The sequence below is a fragment of the Perognathus longimembris genome, chromosome 2 (assembly GCF_023159225.1).
Source record: "Perognathus longimembris pacificus isolate PPM17 chromosome 2, ASM2315922v1, whole genome shotgun sequence".
NCBI lineage: Eukaryota > Metazoa > Chordata > Mammalia > Rodentia > Heteromyidae > Perognathus > Perognathus longimembris.
The window spans coordinates 24,579,937-24,599,843 of NC_063162.1; the positions used below are offsets into that span (position 1 = coordinate 24,579,937).

Sequence of the window (19,907 nt, forward strand, 5' to 3'; positions counted from 1 at the left end):
CATCCCAAAGGACAGAGCTCTTGCAGACACCAAGGCTGTGTCTGACCTTGGCTGACCTGTGTGTTGGGAATTGGATGTGGACAGAGCTGCAGAGGAACAGTCCTGCCTGGTCTTGGGGAGGCATGGTGGGCACAAGGAGGAAAAGGCTCATGAAATAAGTCACTGGGTGCCTACCTGTCTGCTTAGAGCAAGGCATGAGGGTGGCTGAGAAAACAAATGGTTGCTCACCGTGGAAGTCTACTCAGCCCCAGGAGAACTGGGAAGAATGAAGACAAGGCTTTTGTTGTTCTCTACCCTCCGGGAGGACATCTATTCACAAGTGTGGACGGGAAACTCAAATGCATTGTGAATTGTGAATTAATCAATAATATCCTTCTGGGTATTCGCACCACAGCTTGTTCTCAACATGTTCAACTACGGTGATGCAGCTATAAACTACTAAATGGTAGAGAAACGCTTCACCTAAGTTCTTTCATACTGGACTCAGCACACAATGTGTTGCCAGGTTCTGAGTGGATCTCCAGGAGACAGGAAATGCTGGTGGTGGAGCTCATGTTTTGATGAGTGTGAAAAACATCTGGAAGTCGGTTTGGACTTTGGATCCTTGGACTCAGATTCAGAAGGTTGAGTGTGGCCCTCTGAAATTTGCATTGTTAGCTTACATGGAAGCATGTATAGATTCCTCTCTGAGACACACTGATCAGGACTGGTCCTTCTGAATCTTTGATGTGCATGTGTGTTCCCTGAGCACCTTGTTAAAATGCAGAATCTGATTCCGAGATCTGGGATGGATCCCAACATTTCACATCCTTTAGCACACTCCCAAATGATGCCACTGCCTCCCCCACCATACACTTTGAGGAACAAGAATCTACTCACTACTCTTCCTGCAGTCAGGCTGGATCAGCCCAAGCTGATAGATGACTTAAAACATAAAATGCCTGCTGACCTAATATGTTAGATTATAATCGTGTACCTTTCATTTGGAATTAGCGTAACTATTTATCTTAACTTCCATTCAGGTAGATAATTTTTATACAGCAAGCACTTTAAAGAAATAAATGTCTAGCTGGGTCCAATTTGGTACTTTCTCACTAATACTTAACATACAACATTTTCTGTCCCTAAACTTTAATGCACATTTGCTCCAACAGCCAAATTCTGATTAGTGCTAATGTATGGCTAAGGGAATTGGAGCCAACTTGGAAACAAAGACCCCTCTGAATGAACGCCTTTAGTAGTTGGCAGCTCTATATTTTTTCAAAGCAAGAGTCTCTTCTAGAACTATTTCCTTCCAATCAAAATGAAGAGCTGAATTCATCAGTTAACACTCCATAGCAACTAGGAGGCTTTTGCTGCTTCCTCCAGCCATTATTTCTCAAGACACAGCCAGGCTTACCCCATTAGCTGCAGCATGAGAGAGAACACTAGCAGGAACGTGATTTCCCCATTGGAATGGGATAGCTGGCAAGAGTAGGGAATGGAGTCCAGCAAGCAGAACAGTTATGCACACAGAACAGACAGGGCAGATGGAGACATCAGCAAGCAAAAGGAAATAGGGTTCAACTTGATATGACCTATGTGTCCTGATAGTCACAGGGAACTTGAATAGTGACTTCTATTAAAAATTCCAAGTAGGTAGTCACCAGAGGAAATTTCATTATCATGAATAGGGGCCAACTGCTCAGCTAGAATCTGATCCAAGATCTTGGTTGGAGCCCTGGGGCAAAAAGAAAGGCCTGTATGCTCTAAAGAAGGCCATCTCCATTCTCCAGAGCTCTGACCAAGAAGAGCCCACCTGCTTCTTCTCTATGCATGAGAGTCCTGTGCTTCACCAGCCTGCCCTTCACTGAACCCTGCCCCTTGCCAGGACTCGTGACTGGTCTCCAGTGACCTATGTCTCCTTACTTGCCCAATGCAAAACATCAAACCCAACTGGCTTAACAGCAGCCTCCTGCACATCTCCAGCCTGTGCCCAGCCTGACTTCCTCCTCACTGGAGAAAAATCACAGCTGCTTGCTGACCAGGCCTCTGCAAATCCTGTCATCTCCCTTAGCCAGGGCATTTCTACAGCTCAAAGGACCTATCATTCAGCTCCTGTCAAACTGGGTAGAAGAGCTAGGGCTCCCCGGAGGGCCCAAGCAGCTGCCTCTGCTGCAGACAATAGCTGTATACACCATGTGTGTGCGTGTGCATGTGTGTGGGGGCACATAAGCAAAACCTACAGCTGTGTCACAGTTTACTTGTATTAAGTCATTTGACCTCGAAGTAGAGCAAATGTTATCACCCCCACTTTATAGATGAGGAAACTGAATCGTAGTGAATATAAGCAAGCTTCTTTATCAAATCTGTGTTCGGGCAAGAAGAATAAAATATGGTCCAGAATGCCATGGAGCTCACAGTTTCCTATGCTCAAGGCTAGCCAGGTAATAATAATGACTCATCCTTTCAAAAATATTTATTGAGTTCCCATTATGTGTCAGGCCCTGAGTGTGTGAGGCAGAAGATAGACTTGTTAACTAGTGTTCACTGGGCATGTGCTCTGTGCCACACTTTGCATTAAACACCTTACAGCTTGATCTCAGTCCTCAGCACAGTGGCTGAGGTGGGCATCCTTACTTTACCCATGAGGCACTGAGGTTCAGATCTGCTGCTGTTCCGAGAGCATCCACATCTCTGGGGATTACAGAGCAATTCTTCCCTAGGCACAAACCCCCACACCAATGAGCTGCCCTGAAATGGGCCACTCACATCCTGACTCCCAAGTCCTCAGCTCTCTTGGTCACTCTTTGTCACCTCCATAGATCCATGTCTTTCTAAAGAGCAGGAGCCTCTGCCACCTTTACCCAGCCACCTTCTCAGGGCTGAAGGCATGCAGCTGTATCCCAGTTCCTTACAGGGCTGTGTGCCCATCACACATCTAGAAATAGAATCGGAGTAGGGTGACGAAAGCCAGTGACCAGCTTATCTTTCCTGCTCTTAAAGAAGAATGATGCGCTATTAAATTTTTCCTACATGCCTCACCTGGAAGGTTCTTTCCATTTATACGTTTATTTTGTCATTCCTTGTTAAGGAACAAATGATGTACTTTGATAATATTTTATTTTATTGTAAAGGTGATGTACAGAGGGGTTACCATTACATAAGTAAGGTAATGAGTACATTTCTTGTCAAACCGTGTTACCCACTCAACAAATGATATTTTGGTGTGGAATTTATATATATTTTCTTCAGATACAATCTGTAGACATGTTTTCTGGAAACATGTTTCTGGAAAGTCTTGAGTATTTTAAAAACAACTGCGCAGATGACCAAATGTTACTTTTTTCATTGTAAGATATCTACAAATCTCATCATAATCATAGATTTGATCACGTTTATAAGTTTGCCAAGTTTTTCCTTTCATGTTAAGAGTCATATCATGTGCTTCCAACTAAAGGTGGTTTGTTGGGGTTTTTTCCCTAATAAATTTTACTCTGTGTGTGTGTGTGTGTGTGTGTGTGTGTGTGTGTGTGTGTGTGTGTGTGTGTACTGGGGTTTAAACTCAGGGCCTCACTCTCTCACTTGGCTTTTTCATTCAAATTTAGCATTCTATACTTGAGCCACACCTCCACATCCATCCAGCTTTTTACTGGTTAATTGGAAATAGTTTCCCAGATTTGTCAGCACAGGCTGGCTTCAAACCTTGATCTTCAGATCTCAGTCTCCTGAGTAACTAGGACTGCAAGCATGAGCCACCCAGCTTAAATGCTGCTTTTCAAGCTTAATAAAAGAAGAACCAAATATCCACTGGCTAATTACCCCATCATTGTGCCCCTAAATTTACCAAAAGAGACCTAGACCAATAGCTTCTCAGATGCCAGTTCCAGACATGCCGGAAAGAAAGCCTGAGTAGAGATTTAAAATGTTCTATGACATAGCAGCTAGTTATCTTGCTTTGTCCACCTGCTGGACTCTCAGGGTCTGTAGCCCAGCCCTGCTGCCGGGAACATTGAACTGAGAATCCAGCAAGAATTAGAGACTCTAGCCCATTTCCAGAAACTAGTGAGCCAGATAGTTTTTCCACATTCATTGTTTGCCTCTTCCTGGAGCCCCAGGGGTTTGGGGCTAATGGAGGGACCTTCAGATGTGTCTGGCACAGGGACTTGATAGAGCTAGAGAAGCTCCGCTTCCCATCAGCAGTCCCTGGGGAATGTGTCTGAAAAAAACGTACAGACCCAATGAGTCACTGTCATCTAGAGACACATCCCTCATCTTTCCAGACACTTTTCTTCCTAAAGATGATACACAGCTCCTACTTGAAGGTTGCCAACAATAGACTCCCAGCTGTTGGCTCTGGTATAGACGTGTAGCTCAAAGTGGGCCAATCAGAGCTCATCCATGGGCCTTGTCACGTTGAAAAAGGAAGCATCTTCCAACTCAAGGTGGTGCTAGAGTTGAGCTGCTGCCACTATTCAAGCCTCATGCAAAAACATTGTGTGGGAACAAAAGAATAAGAAAGAAAAAGGCCAACAGGTGGAAGGGGAAGAAGGAAAGAAGATAAAGCCCTGGCAACTCTCTAGTTGTGACCTTCATTCCAGTTACCCCACAGGCCTTGCTGTTCCTACAGTTTGGACATCTGAGACAAAAAAAAAAGTCAACTAGTTCGGGTAGAATGTTTGTTACCTAAGCCCAAAGAATCCTGGTTAACACAGCCTCCGCCTCCATCTGACCCCTCAGTCCCACCTCCGAGCATTTCCAGGATGCCTCCCCAGTGCCTCCCTCTTTTCCAAGAAACACATTGAGAAATGGAGTCTTGATCATCCTTATCAACAGCATCAACATCAGCAAGCATGACAGAGCACTTGCTCTTTCCCACCATTGCCTCAGGTGTAGTGGGGGACACAGCTGCCTGTGATGGTCTTTGCCTTCTGGATGCTTCTCTGTGCATCAAAATACAAGAAATTCCAAGGGCACAGAGCACATGCTGAGCACAGATCTTTTTTAGAACAAGGCATAAATCAATCAGTCTGTGTGGAGATTTTACAGAGCATAGACACTCATCACTGCAGATTATCCTGACCTTTTAGTACCAAACATCCCTTTCTTGAAAAACCATCTACCCCTCAGGACAAAAGGTTTTTGCTCCTTCATCTTAAAGTTACTTTCTTCAATAGAGCACTCTATTTGTGGGGCTTCTTCACTCTGGCCTGCTCCTAAATCAAGATTGAATCTGCTTGCTGTTTTTTTCCTGGGATGCCCTTTTCAACTTTATCCAATTTAACACACACACACACACACACACACACACACACACACACACACACACACACACAGATCTCCTCCCCAGAATTCTCATCACAATCAGAATCACGGCTCCACCCCCTTAGAATGAACGTCTAGCCTCTAAGACAGATCCTATTCTAGGATCCAATCTGGCAATCTCCTATTTGAATGATTTCCCTTATGTTTCTGATCCTATTTAACTTCAATGGCTTTCAAAGAATTATGTGAAAAGGAAAAGAAAGCATTACACACATTTCCAAAGAAATAATCCATGCTTAAGGTACATTCAAAATGGGAAACGTTTTGATATGAAGAAAGAGGAGGAGTTGAAAGACTTTGGTGTCTGGAGGCCTTGCATTTCTTATTACTCTCCACCATAGGCCCTGAACAAACCTTCAGATACTCTGAGATCCCACTATCAACCCAGCTGGCTCCAACTCTCCATTGCACAGACATGCCCACTAGGAAAACAAATGGTCAACCTAGAGAATCCCATTGACTTGTGGATAATCCTTTTTCCTCCCCTCCAGGGATAAATTTCTCTTTCTCACAGATCTGAGATGACAGATCATTATTATCTGCTTTCCTTTCCAGAACCTATATGGTCTAAAATAAGTTATACTCCCCAGTTCTGTGGGTCAGGAATTCAGCCAGGACCTAACTGGGTAATTCTCTACATAGCATCAAATTCTGTTGCTTCATGGTATCAAATGAGCTGGACTGAAAGTCCAAGATATGCTCACATAGCTGTTGCTTGGGTACACTTCCATGGCACTAGCTTAGCTTTCCCCAGAGGCAGAGGAAGCTTCAAGACCTCTAAAAGGGTAGGCCTAGCACTGGCCCAGTATCACTTCCATCATATTCTGCCAATCAAGGCAAGTAAAGCTACCTGAGAATGAAGAGAAGGAGAAATAGACTCAACTTGTCAATGAGTGGAGAAACACATGTAGACAAAAAAGAAAAAAGATGATGGCCATTTTGGCACATTACCCCTTTTCCCACCTACCTCACTTGCAGGACTGATGCTCTTACTTAGTTAATGGCCTTGGAAATGGCCACCTAATCTCCAAAGAGGCTGTCTGTAGACCACAGTTATATTAAGCAACTTTTCTCTTCTTTTTTCTCCCAGAGGATATCCATCCTGATTCACAATCTCTGTCCTAACACTCAACATCATCTGTATAGTCAAACTTCACTTTTCTGGAGCCAATGTATCTCCTGAGTACTTCCATGAAATTCATCTTTACTAAACTGTTTTCTAATTAATTATTTGTACTATTGTGATAAGGGTCATTTAAAACTTAGATTATACTCATAGGGCTGACATCCCTTCAGAATTTAGGCCAAGGATTGGCAGTCTTTGATAATAAAAAGCCACAGAGTAAATATTTTCAGTTTGGGGAGGGCCGTATGGTCACTATTGCTACTATTCAATTATGTCATTTAGCAAAACAACAATAGGTGGTATGTAATTAAATGAGCATGTCCACATGCCAATAAAACTTTATTTACAAAAACAGGCAATTGGCCAGATTTTGCTCTCATGCCACACTTTATACCAAGGAATGTTTGTCTTTCAGTTTGTATTAAATAATAATTAGCTGTCATAAAGTCACTTTTATCTGAAACTCATTTTAAATCTATAAATTTATGACGATGAAGTAACCAGAAGTCACAATAGCACACACTTGTAATCCCAGCCATTGAGAGGCTGAGACATGAGAAACAAAAGTTCAAGGTCAGTCTGGGCTACATAGAAAGTTCTGTCTCAAAAAAGGGTCGGGGAAGGAAGAAGGAGTAAATGTAGGGAAAAGAAGGAAGAGAAGGAAGAAGGGAGAGATTGTAAAGAGAGGACTGTGGGGGAAAAAAGGAAGAGGAGGAGAAGGAAATGAAGGAAAATGAAATTCTTTTATGCCCATACATAGTTGTGAAAAGGCAACACATTTTTCTTTTTTACTCCTTAGAGGAAATGCCCCCAAGTAATCACTAGATGGAATTGTTTCTCTGTGGTAATATCTGTTGACACGCCATGACTTGAACTCTTTCCACTTGTGTCTGCATGTCTACAGATGCCCTTCTTAGTGCCTGTGTCTCTGCAGGGGCCCCTCTCTTCATCTGTGTTTACCTGTTTGTAGACTGACTCACTGCCTCTCATTTCCACCTTTATTTGTGTCTTCTGTGTATCTCTATGTTGCATTGTTTATACAAATACACATCTGTCTCTTTCTGCCCTGCCTCTTTCCTAAATATATATATTACATATGTGGACATTTTGTTCATTCTTTTCCTTTGCATGAAAAAAAATTTCCCTGTTCACGAGTTTTCAAAATTGATATTTTGTTAAATATCTTTCAGTGCTTAGAAAGATATATAACAAAAGAAGTTCCTATTTATGTAAATGAGATATCCTATGTAAATTACTGAGCTTAGTACCTGGTAAATAGTAGGTACCCAATGATTACATCTTTTTATCTTTCCTGCCCTTATGTGACTGTACATGTGATTTTTCACATCAGTCAACAGTTCTCAGCAGGGAAAAAAAAGTTAATTCCCTGCATCCATCTATAGTACATGGTTATTCTCCCTTACCCTACCCAAAATACAGCTTTCCGTATGCTCTTTGGCATTGCATTGTTTGTGTATGTTTGGGAATTAGCAAAATAGAGGAACAGAGACCCAACAGAGACTGACGACATAGTACACCTTTTGTTCAGCCACCCAGAGATGAGCCTGTACCTTCTCCAGCTCCTTCAATGACTCTGCAAGTATTGTTTGAGCTCTCTGTTTGCACTAAAGGTGGAAGGAAATCAAACATGCTGTGTTTTATTGGGAGAAGCAGGCAAATCAGTGAAGAAAATCATAGGAAGCCAGATATAGGGACTGGAAGACCATGGAGGGAGGTGAACTCTGCAGAGTTCCCTTTTAAGATGGGACCTGAGGTATGGGAAGAAGCCGGCTGTGAAAGGGAAGGGAAGAGGAGTGTGCTAGCTGCTAGTCAGAGAGCTCTGTCCTGCAAGTGTTCTGGGCTGAGAACATGCATGCTGAGACATGCATTCATGGGCTGGAGGCAGTGGAGGGCCCAGGCCAGACCAGGAATGGAACATAAGGAAACAAATCCAAGAGCTTTAGACAAAGCAGGCTGGCATGATCTCACCTACGTGTTAAAAAAAAAAAAAAGAGAGATGGGGAGATTAGATCAGTGGGGCAAGTGAGGAACAGAAAGGAGGCTCCCAAGAGAGGGTGGCCATTGGAGAAGAGAAGAGAGCTGAGCTGAAATACTTTCAGAGGTAGAAATGACATGATGGGCTGATGAGTTCGATGGAAAACCAATAGTGGGGGGGCTTCCAGCCTTAGTTCCTGGGTCCCCATTTGGGGAAAGGAGAGGTAGAGCAATCAATAGTTCCATTTTGGACGTTTTCCATCAGAGAATGCTTTGGAACGTGCAGGGAAGATGTCAGGTAGGCGGTCGAATATATGAGTCTGAGTCTGGGCAGGGAATTCGGGCTTAGAGATATAAATTTGGGAGCTGTCAGTCATGGGAATGGATATTATGGGCTGGCAAAAAGGAAGAGAGAAAAGAAGAGGGTTCAGGGCTAGACCTAGAGACTCTAACATCCAGAGGATAGGGAGAGAAGGAAGGACCTTCAACCAGACAAGGGTGGCATCCTAAAGGCCAGAAAGAAGCGTCTCCTAGGAGGAAGTGGAGAGGCAGAGACAGTAGAGATGATGTACAGCTGAGATGTCAGAGGTGAAGAGGAAAGAAAGGCCCTACATGTGACCAAGGGGAAAGGGTTACAGATAACAGAAGCAAGAGTTGCCTTGGGGAAATTGGAAACACAAGTTAGATGGGAGTGTGAAATGGGTGGTGGGAGAATAAAGATAACTCATTTGAGAAGTTGGGTTATCAAGTAGAATAAAGAATCAAATCTATAGAAGATGAGCAACCAAGGGAGGGGTGATTGGGGAGGAGGAACTAGAATGTGTGTGAAATGAACAAAATGATCTCTAGAGAGTGAGAGGTCGTGCCTCGGTTTTGTTGTGTGTGTTTTTTAAGAGTGACGAGAATGTATAAGTGTGTAACTCTTCACAGTTTACCAAGTGTTGTCACACACACCCTCACACTTAATCATCACAGCCATCCTGTGAGGTATATAGCTGAGTTACAGATGAGGAAGCTGAAGCTTGGGGGAAAGAAGTAACAAGTTCAAGGGCAAAGCTAGGACCTGGCAGGACCAGGGACCTGCCCCCAGGCTGCTATTGGCCTGACCCCAGCTGGCTCATCCTTTTCTATTGGAAACTAGAGCTGCCTTTCAAAAACGCATTTGCCCTATGTCGTGGCTCCATTTAACTGCAACCTGAGGCCTTCTGGATTCCTACAAGGCCCTGGAAATCTATCAGGCGATAAAGAGAGAGAACATGTGAACCCCAAAAGGCTCTTTTGCAATTCCCCAGACTCCTCAAGGTAGAGACGAGTAGATCACCTCACTCCGTGCCTATAAAATGGGTGTGCAGAGAGGACCCACAAGCTACGGTTGCCATGAGACCGTGGGCTCGGCACAGTGCTGGGGGACTGCTCTCCTAAGGCTGCCATGGTTATTTTAGTTCACTTCCCCCCTTCCTCCCTCCCTCATTCTTGAATCCAACCTTTGTAGAGAAGCGACTCCTGCTGTGTGTGGCTCTAGGCACAGCACAGACAGGGATACCATGGCATTCTGCATGCTTCCTGGACTCCAGAGCGTTTGTTTAATGAGGGGAGAGAAGCTGGAACACAGACACCTCCACTTCTGTCCTTCCAGGAGCAAATGAAGTGCAAGCACTGTGGGTATCCAGAGAAGAAAAAGCCACATCCAGCACCCAGGCAGGGCAGGCTTCACAGGAGCTTGGAGGGCAGGGAGAATGATTTTCATGGAGGGGTAGCTGCAGCTGAGCAAAGACACAGGCTCAGGAGAAATAGCAGCACATCTTCTGGGGCTGGCAAGGAGTCAAAATGGAGCACTAGCTCCCTGGAGAGGAAGCAAGGGAGGGCTCTACCTGGGGGAGACTGAGGGCCCCTGGGTGGAAGGAAGGGCTAATTATTCTGGGCACTGCCCTGTGGCCTTGCCCCTTGATTGTCCACAATCCTACCTGATGCCATTGCACTGGTTTCCAAGTCTGTTGTCCCTGGGGGGAGCAGGAAGTAGAGGGGAAGGAGTGAGGTGTAGGCAGTGTCAGACCTCATCCCAGGTCGCCATACTTGTTTGGGGAGGTCCTCGGGCTTGTGTTCAGTCTGCAAGATTAAAGAGTTTGACCCAACCTACCAACTTCAGCCTATGACCCCAGTAAGGGGTGCTCTGGAACTAATATTCCCTGTTCTTCCAAGAAGAGATGGGCTGGAGCAATCTTCTCCCTCAGAGCCACTGCCAGGGGGAGAGAAAGCGGGGTGTATCCCAGCTACATGGATTCAAGATAAAAAGGATTGGCCTCTAAAATGTGAAGAAGAGGCCATGGCCCCTCCTGTCCTGCTGGCTGGCTCTGGGGCTTGGTGAAGATTTCTCTAGAGACTCAAAGGCAAGCAGGCATCAACACCGGGCTTGATGTCTTGTATTATGGGATGGAATGCATATAATAAAATTTACCAACACAGAAATGCCATGTTTGAAACCAACTGGGGCCTAGAGGAATGGTCCTATACCCACACTTGTCCACTCACATAGTAACAGTCTCTAGTACCAAATCTCTCATCTGATAGAGAAATCCAGAGTCTAAAGAGGGGAACTTACCACTCCAAGGCCACCAGCCTAATTTGTGGCAGCACTGGGTCCTTTAAGAAGCAAAGGAAAGCTAGTGACTCACACCAGTAAAACTTGCAACTGGGAGGTAAAATCAGGAGGAACATGGTTCTAGGCCATCCCAAGTGGAAAGGTCCTTAGGACTCCAATTCCATGGAAGAATCTGGGCACGATGACCTATGCCTAGCATCTCAGCCATGACAGAAAGTATAAAGTAGGTGGGTAAAGATCCAGGCCTGGGCCTAGGGAAAATAAAGCTAGACTCTATCTCAAAGAAAAAATAGTATAAAGGGCTGACGATACCTGGCTCCATGTCAGAGTGCCTACCTAGCAAGTGTAAAACCCTGAGTTCAAATCCCAGTACCAAAAAAAAAAAAAAAGCAGCAAAAGAGATCAAAGAAGAGAAAATGCTTTATAAACTGTAAAGTCCTGTCAAAACGTAGGATTATTGTCTTTTTTCAGGTCACTGCTTAGGGAGAAAAGAAAACTGAGAAAAGCATGTGTAGGATTGAGAATGTTAGCATCAGAGGCAGTGTGGAAAGAACACAGGATTTGGACCCTGGAGACATAATTAGACGCTTCGCACTGCCACTTATGAGCTATGTAACTTTGGACCTCACTTTGCCTCTCTGACCCTCAGTTTCTTTTTCTAGAAAATGCACTATGTACTTACTTTCTGAGATTGTATGGGGCCAAGTAAAACAATGCATCAAAGTACCCTTAACAAGGCTAAGCACTCTGAATACGGTGGTCTTAAGAGGCAGGCACCGTGGTGACGGAAGAGCAAGGCTTTCAAGACTTCCCCCATCCCGAGGCCTAGAGCCAGCTGCTGACAGTGTCAGAACCTGTGTTCTTCTCTCCCGCTTGGTTGTGCCTCTGAAGGCAACACTGCACCCTTGACATGAAGCACTCAGACACAGCACCCAGACACACTTTGTCAAGGTGTCTAAGGTGTACCTGATGGGGTGCTGACTCAGGCCCTTACTGCCCATGAATTCCATCTCTCCTTTCACAGTGTGGGTGCCAGAAGACATCCAGACAGCTTCCCTAGATCCCCGCTGCCCCCACTTCACTGGCGTCTGCATCTTGGTGACAAAGAGGAGGCCAGGTTGGATCTGATTCAGGACAGAAAGAAGTGATTTCTCTCAAAGAGAACTCACAAAGAGAGCTCTTCTCAGCCTCTCTGAACTGTGGTCTTCTTGGTGAGCCTTATCCATAAAATGGGTGACTAATACAGCTTTCCATGCCATCTCCTTTGATGGTTGTTACATACAAATCAATAAAGTCAGTGATGTGAATGGGACAAAATTAATATTGGGGAAGTTCTGGTGTCTTCAGTCAGGCCCTTGGTAAGGGATTGTCGCTAGCTGTCCACTCCCCTCCATCATCCTGCTCCTTATAGTATGTCCCACTTGGGTCCAGGTGACTCTGACATTGCCTGCATATGTATCTGACGTGGGACACTCACCCAGCATCCAGGGACCACCCCCCCCTTTTCAGGTAAGGTGTCTGGTAATACGTGGTGCTGAGCTGCTCCACTGTGTGTCTTGAGTGGACTCTGAGCCCATTGCTGTGCTCCAGTGGCCTGGATGGGCCCAGCTGCTCCTCCCCAACATCTCCTTCCTGATCATTCTCCAGGTATAATGGCCCCAACCTGGTTCTGAAGTACGACCGAGCTCAGAAGCAGCTGGTGAACATCGCTGTTGATGAACGCAGCTCACCTTACTATGCCCTGAGGGACCGGCAGGGGAACGCCATCGGGGTCACAGCCTGTGACATTGACGGGGATGGCCGAGAGGAGATCTACTTCCTCAACACCAACAACGCCTTCTCAGGTGAGGGCCAGGACCTCGGGCCTCCTCCTGCTTTCTTCCTTCCTCCTCCCAATACCCAACACCTTATGCTCAGGCCACTGTCACTGGCTACCAGACACAGACCCCACTGCCTCCAGGAGCTCTGTGTCCCATGAAGATTCCCAATGCCTCCCTCTTTTCCTGCAATGACTACTTCTATCTCCCAGGCTCTGGACCAGGGCGGAAAGTATACATAGAGGCTCATTTTCTCCACTAGGCTGAGTGTCCTCTTTATACCAGCCTCCTACCTCTCCCAAATCCTGTAGGGTTTCATGTTGTCATCCTGTTTTCCTGTCTTACTTCTGGACCCACCCTCCATGCTACTCCATGTGGCCTCAATTGCAGTGAATGCTTCAATGATTTGCTCCCCACCCCACCACCCAGGTTCATCTCTGACACATATTCTTGTCTGTCATCTACCGCATACCACACAGATGCTGAGTGACAAGGAGGGGACAGGGACACTGTTTGGAGAAAAGGAGACCCTGAGTTCATGGAGGCCTCCAGCGTTTATCACGCTGCGGTAACTCCAGTCACCTGCAGTCTATGTGAGGCAAGCTCCGACCCTCAGGGCCAGGGGGGACCTGCTCCCTGGACTTCTGGCACTGCAATGCTGCTGGTCCAGGGACTACACTGAGCACACATTGGTGGGGGGTGGGAGAAACTGTGTTCTTAGGGCTGCCAATCAAGGTCACCCTCCATCTCTGACTCTCACATCTTCTCAGGCCTGACCAGAGCCTGCTAAAATAAAGGACATTTCTGTAGGGCCCTAACATCTGTCACAAGCCCTAGGGCATGACAGTCCCTAGAGATGAGCCTCCTCCAGATGACAGTAGGCTTTCGAGTTCACGCTGGATGAGGTCCCGAGGGCTCAGACTGAAGCCCTGTTAAGTAAAAGCACTGTGGTGGACCCTCTTACCTCCTGAACTGCTAGCTCCCTGTCTATGGAGACACCCTCTCTGCCCCCACTTATACACACACATACACACACACACACACACACACACACATACACACACACACACACACACATTGGCTTATTGGCTTTCCCAGCTTGGCCAGTTGCATGGACAGAAGAGGAAGAGGTTGGGGCCTGTGCCAGGGGCAGGGGTGGGCGGTGTTGGTTGGCTGGGAGCCAGCCTTGTGCAGCCAAGAAACAATGAGCCACAGCCCCGAATGGTGTTTTATGGGTTTTCATCTCATCTTGCCACCAAGTGAGGCCTGAGAGATGGTAATTATCCCTACACAAATATCAGGGCATGATTACCCAGCTGGATTTACTGCCCTCTCTCCAACCAAGCCAAGATTGGATTAGGACACGATTAATTGATGGGCTGATCAACTCTTTAATGCGTGGCAAGGTCAGGAGGGGAGCAGCAACCAGGGATGCCGGCAGAAGGACAGAGTCCCCAGGAAGGCTCTGAAAGACCAAGAGGCAGGACCAGGAACAACTGTCCACCATGAGCTTGGCCAGCAGGATGCTAGAGGAAATGACAGCCCCTCCACCTTGCTCATCAAGCACAGAAAGCACCTGTGTGAGACCCCAGAAGCTGAACCTCTCCCATGGTAAAAAGAGCTCCGTAGTGAAGCCACTAACAGTTTCAACCTGGGCTATGAGCCTTTGCAGCTTTGGGGACTCTGAGCTTGAGGGGGAAGCTCCAGTATTGGTCATTTGGGGACCTACAGTGACCCCAGCCAAACCTATTGACTGTCCCAGTCGCTCAACTAAAATTGGTTAAATGAGTCCAGAAAGAGCAGAAGCTGAGCTTCTGGCCTGAGAGACCGTTCATCTCACAGGGACATCAGGGTAGGCAGGCCCCATGGAGACCCCGGATGACCAGGCTCCTGGGATGGAGGCTTGGTGCTCACCTGGAGGGGCAGAGCTGCCCTCAGAGCTGGGCCAGGGACAACAGTGTCCAGGCAGCCTCAGCCCCAGTGGTGCTCCTCCTGGTGACCTTCTGCAGATTTGAGGGATGGGTGTGGGTTTGAGTTAATTTTTCAGTTGAGTGGCTTGATTGATTCACGGAGAGGGTGCAGGGTGTGGAGCCGGGACATTTTGCTGTGTCAGCACTTCGGTGGTCCAGCTGGCACGGCCCGCGGCCATTGCCAATCTACCTTTGGTGGAGGATCCTGAGAGCTTCTCCAGGAGCTCCAGCCAGCTCAGTTTCCCCATGGCCTTCAGAGTCTTGGAAGAACCTATAGAAGACCAATCCCTTCCTTCTCCCAGCCAGACTTTGGAATGTTCTAGAATCCCCAGAAGAGCCTCAGACCCCGTCATGCCCTATGGAGGTCAGTCGTGCAAATAGCTCTACCACTCACTTACTGGGTGACCTTGGACAAGATCCTTGACCACTTTTGTTCTCAACCATCGTATCCATACATAAGGCAAGGAAAAAGAAATCCTACCAACTTCAAAAACTCAGCTCCTACCGGTCAGTGGCTCCACGGACTAACGGGTGGTCTGCACTAGCCCTCCTGAAGTGACCCCGTGGCCTCTCTGATCTTCTTCTCTCCACATTTCTCTCTGAGGCTGTCAAATTTGCTATTCCCCCCGCCTGAAATGCTGTTCCCACTGATCTCAGGGCTCAAGTAAAGTGTCCTCAAGTTCCTTATTTAAAATCATGCCCTCATAACTCCCTTTGCTCTTATCTGGCTTTATTTTTCTTTGTGGGACTGACCCCTACTTAAGAATGTTTCATACTGGCTTGCCATCTGTCTCTCCTATTACATAACTTCAGGGATATAAACAGTGACTTGATCACTCCAAGGCTCAAAGAAATGCCCATCACTTGGCAAGCATTAAATATACATTTATGAATGAACAACTTGGATTATGAATGAAACTAATGTATTAGGACACATAGAACTTAATATTCTTTAAACATCAGTTGTTATAATTCTGGGCCTCTGAAAAACCCAGTGTCTAAGTGTCTTGGACAAGGCCCTTCCTCTAGACTCCTGGGAAAAGAACCCAGGAACAAAAGGTAAAACAGGTCACACTACAAAGTAGGCACTACCCAGATGAGAATAACAGGTGGGCACTGTCAAAGGTGAGGGATTGGAAAGTAGATAAGGGAATGGGAAAGGAAGAAGACTGACCACAATCCCAACAAAGTCAAGGCCAGGAAAATCCCCTTGTGGCTTAACTGACCTGGCAAAATACCAGCCCAATTATTTCAGCTAATGCCAAGTTGGGTCAGCCAGATAGGAGTGGGTGCAGGGCAAGGGGGATTAAAAGGCAGGTGGCTGCTCCACTCACCACATACTGGAACTTAGGACCTCTTGCTGCTCCTGGACACAGCTATCCTCAAACAATCTCCACTAGCCTACCCTGGTTGTCTCACTGCAATACCCTGAATGAGAGGACAGGTTGTGAATGGGTCAGCATGAACCATGAAACTCCCACTACCGCCCTCTCATCTTGCACCCAGGGGCATGCTTACTCACCATTCTGCTCTTTGCATCTTCAGTGAATTTTGGATAGCATTTCATAGCAACACACAGAAAGCTTCCTTGTTCTTTTAAGGCTGTATAGTATTCCAGTGTATAGATTAGCTTTAGTGAATCAATCCTCTATGGGTAAACATTTAGACTGCATGTAATCCTTTTACCGTTTCAAAGAATGCTGCTAAATGAATAAGCTTCTACAATAAGCTGTTTCCCACAAATGTAGGGATATTTGCAAGACAAGATCAAAGAAATGAAATTGTTGTGTCAAAGGAATATACATTTTTTTTAGTGCCAGTATTGGAACTTGAACTTAGGTACTAGGTGCTGTTCCTTAGCTCTTACTCTCAAGCCTGCTACTCGACCACTTGAGCTATAGCTCCACTTCTGGACTTTCCTGCCCAGGAACCATTCGAACCGTGATCCTTCGACCTCAGCCTCAAGAGTAGCTAGGATTATAATAGGATTATAGTAGCTAGGATTATAGGTATGAGCTCCTGACCCAGGTAGTTCTGAAGTGCCAGATCGTCCTCTCATTATAATCCCATCAGCTCCTTTCCAGTGCATGATGGGCGAGTACTCATCAATACAATGTTTCATCATTTCTTTTTGTTTTTTTACAACTTGCCAATCTGATAGGAAAAAATTGATTTCCAAGTATAGTTTTAATTTTCATTTGTCTTAAATGAGTGAGGCTGAGAATATTTTTATGTGTTTGAATCTCTTGTCTGCTCCTAGCCTTTTGCCCATTTTTTTTCTATTGACTATTGGTCTTTTTCCCATTGATTTGGAACACCTCTTTATAAATTAGGGAAATTAGTCCTTTGTCTGAAACCCAAGTTGCAGATAGTTCTCCCTTGTTTGTCATTTTTCTTTTGTCTGGGCTCATGGTAGGTTTTTGTAATGTGGAAAACTTCCATTTTTATGGACTTGCAGATTTATGACTCTTTTCTTTTACAGCTTCTGGGCTGTGTGTCATACCTACAGAGGCCATCTGCAGGGGCTTTGTTAATCTCTTGGAAAGAAGACAGGGTCAGTCACCGTGCTAGAGAGAAAAAGGGGATCCTGGTGGCTCGTACTTCTGGCCTCTTCTGCTTATACAACAGACAGGCCCTCTGGCTCCCCAAAGGAGCATCCTTCACCCAGGCCCAGCTGCACCCAAGGCTCTCTGCTTTTCACTTCTCAAAGTACGCTGCATGGGCCGGCTGCCTTGGAATCAACTGGGAGATCATAGAAATACTGGCTCTCAGGCTCTGCCCCACATCTACTGGGCCAGAACCCACATTCTAACTCCAGGAGTTTCCTATGTTCTGGAAAGTCACAGACACTGCCTGAGACTCCATCCTTTTGAGAGTCTTTAGGCTCTGCAATGGATGCTTGGGTACACTGATTATTTTTCCCCCAAACCCATTACCAGGTGGTAGGAAAATCACACAAAAGTCCTGGTTTTCAGCAATAGCCACATTGGAGAAGATGAGACTACTGGGAATCCTTATCCTGTGACACCTCCCTCCACCCCACCCCCCGCCTTTCCTGTACCTCACCATGCATGGCTAATGAGCAATAAAAATAGAAGAGCATGAGACCCCAGAGGCCATGGCCTTGGTTCCTTGGGGACCTGGGGACTTTCCCCACCAGTCACTCCAGCTCTGTGACACCAGCTGAGATTTGCAGCACTGGAGCACTGTTGAAAAGACTGGACCCTGGTATCTCACATCTGTAATCTTAGCTACTAGGAGGCTGAGCTCTGAGGATCCCAGCTCAAAGCCAGTGTAGGCTGAAATATAAGACGCTCTTATAGCTAATTACTTAACAAAAAGCCAGAAATGAGCCAGGTGCTGGTGGCTCATGCCTGTCACCCTAGCTGCTCAAGAAGCTGAGATCTGAGGATCAAGATTAGCAGTCAGCCAGGGAAGAAACATCCCTGAGACTCTTACCTCCAATTAACCACAAGTGGAGCTGTGGCTCAAAGTGGTAGAGTGCTAGCCTTGAGTAAAGAAAGCTCAGAGACAGTGCCCAGGCCCAGCCCTTGAGTGGGAAGTGCGAATCAAGAGTGTGAGGCCCTGAGTTCCAGCCTCAGAACCAGGAGAGAGAGAGAGAGAGAGAGAGAGAGAGAGAGAGAGAGAGAGAGAGAGAGAGAGAGAGAGAGAGAGAGAGAGAGAGAAACTGGGGGAGGGGGGATGCACACTGCCACTTAAGAGCTGTTGCATACCCTCAGGCAAATGAGTTGCCCCTCTGACCCCAACTTCTTTCTGTGGAATGGGCCTTCCTGGTAAGACTATGGAGGGCACTAAAGGTGCCAGTGTGGGGGAAGTATTGTCAGTACCCCTTTCAACCCTGCCATGGGGACAGGGAGGCCTGGCTTCATTCTTTTCAAAAATGTCCTTTGCCTGAACTAGATTTTTCTCCCCCTGGGGCCATCACTAACCTACTGGTTTTCCATTGACTGTGTCTTATAAACATTTTAAACAATGCCAGGCTGACTCCTGGGATGTGGCTCCTTGAGGACCTTCCTGGTCCTACCATCCAACTCCCTGGAGAAGGAGGAGGAAATGGAGGACAATAATAGTGATACCGTTATCGTTTGTTGAATTTATCCAGTGTTAAGCATTGATCTAAACACTTTACATACATTATCTAATTGAATCCTCATAACAGCTTGATAAAGAGGTAGCCATTCTGATCATTCCCCACTTTGCTCTTTTTATTTGGGGTGGTGCTGTTTACTCAAGGCTTGGTGCTTGCTAGACAAGCTCTCTACCATTTGAACCATGCCCCCCGCCCCTTTTGCTTCCATTTGTGTTTTAGGTAGGGCCTCAAGATTTTTTCCAGGGGCAAGCCTTGGACCATGGTCCTCTTACCTAAGACGCCCAAATAGCTGGGGTTACAGACATATGCCACTATGTCTAGCAGTGTATCTTTTGAAACAGAATCTTGATAACTTTTTGCCCTTGAGCCTTCTATCTCTACTTCTGAAGTAACTTAGATTACAGGTATGAACCACCACATTTGGCCCTCATTGTCCTATTTCCTAGAGAAAAGATAAGTTCATGTCTTATCCAAGGTCAGCCCAGGAAGAGATGTTGCTGGCTGCCACCCCAGTGCTAGTGTTTGGCAGAAATCTCTATGTCCTACATTTCCCAGACATGCCTCTGTGCCACCTGTGCCCTCCGTAGGCCCTGCCCTGTCCCTTAAACATCCTCCTGTTTCTCTCTGACCTCCACCATCTCAGTGTCTCTCCAGCATTCAAGATAGCCTCTCTCCCCTGCCTTTCAGATCACTGTCCCTGCCCTGGTGAGAGACCCCAGGACAGGGTGCAGCAGGCTAGGCTACACACTGACATGGGCCAGGGGCCAGTGCTGGGTGTTTATTGCCTGTGCCATCGACCCACACAGCTCGCTGTTTATCTGTCTTCCTGACACACCTAATTACCCAGGTTGCAGCTGCCAGCGCGTTTGCTCTTCCTAAATCAAAGGGCTCCCATCCCTCCTGTCGCCCAGGCCTCCGGGCCTCTGCCTGCAGAAGGGCTGCCATTGATTTTGCCGTTCCCATTTATGATCTACAAGGCTCTGCA

General features: G+C 46.4%; 1 protein-coding gene across 2 annotated transcripts in view; it reads left to right on the forward strand.

Moving 5' to 3' along the window:
• The window catches only part of Crtac1 (cartilage acidic protein 1), a 138,691-nt gene that overhangs the window by 75,628 nt on the left and 43,156 nt on the right, over positions 1-19,907 (forward strand). For both annotated transcript variants that reach the window (XM_048338518.1, XM_048338519.1), the window contains exon 3: positions 12,672-12,868. In XM_048338518.1, the coding sequence (XP_048194475.1) occupies positions 12,672-12,868 (197 nt within the window). The remainder of the gene's footprint in view (positions 1-12,671; positions 12,869-19,907) is intronic.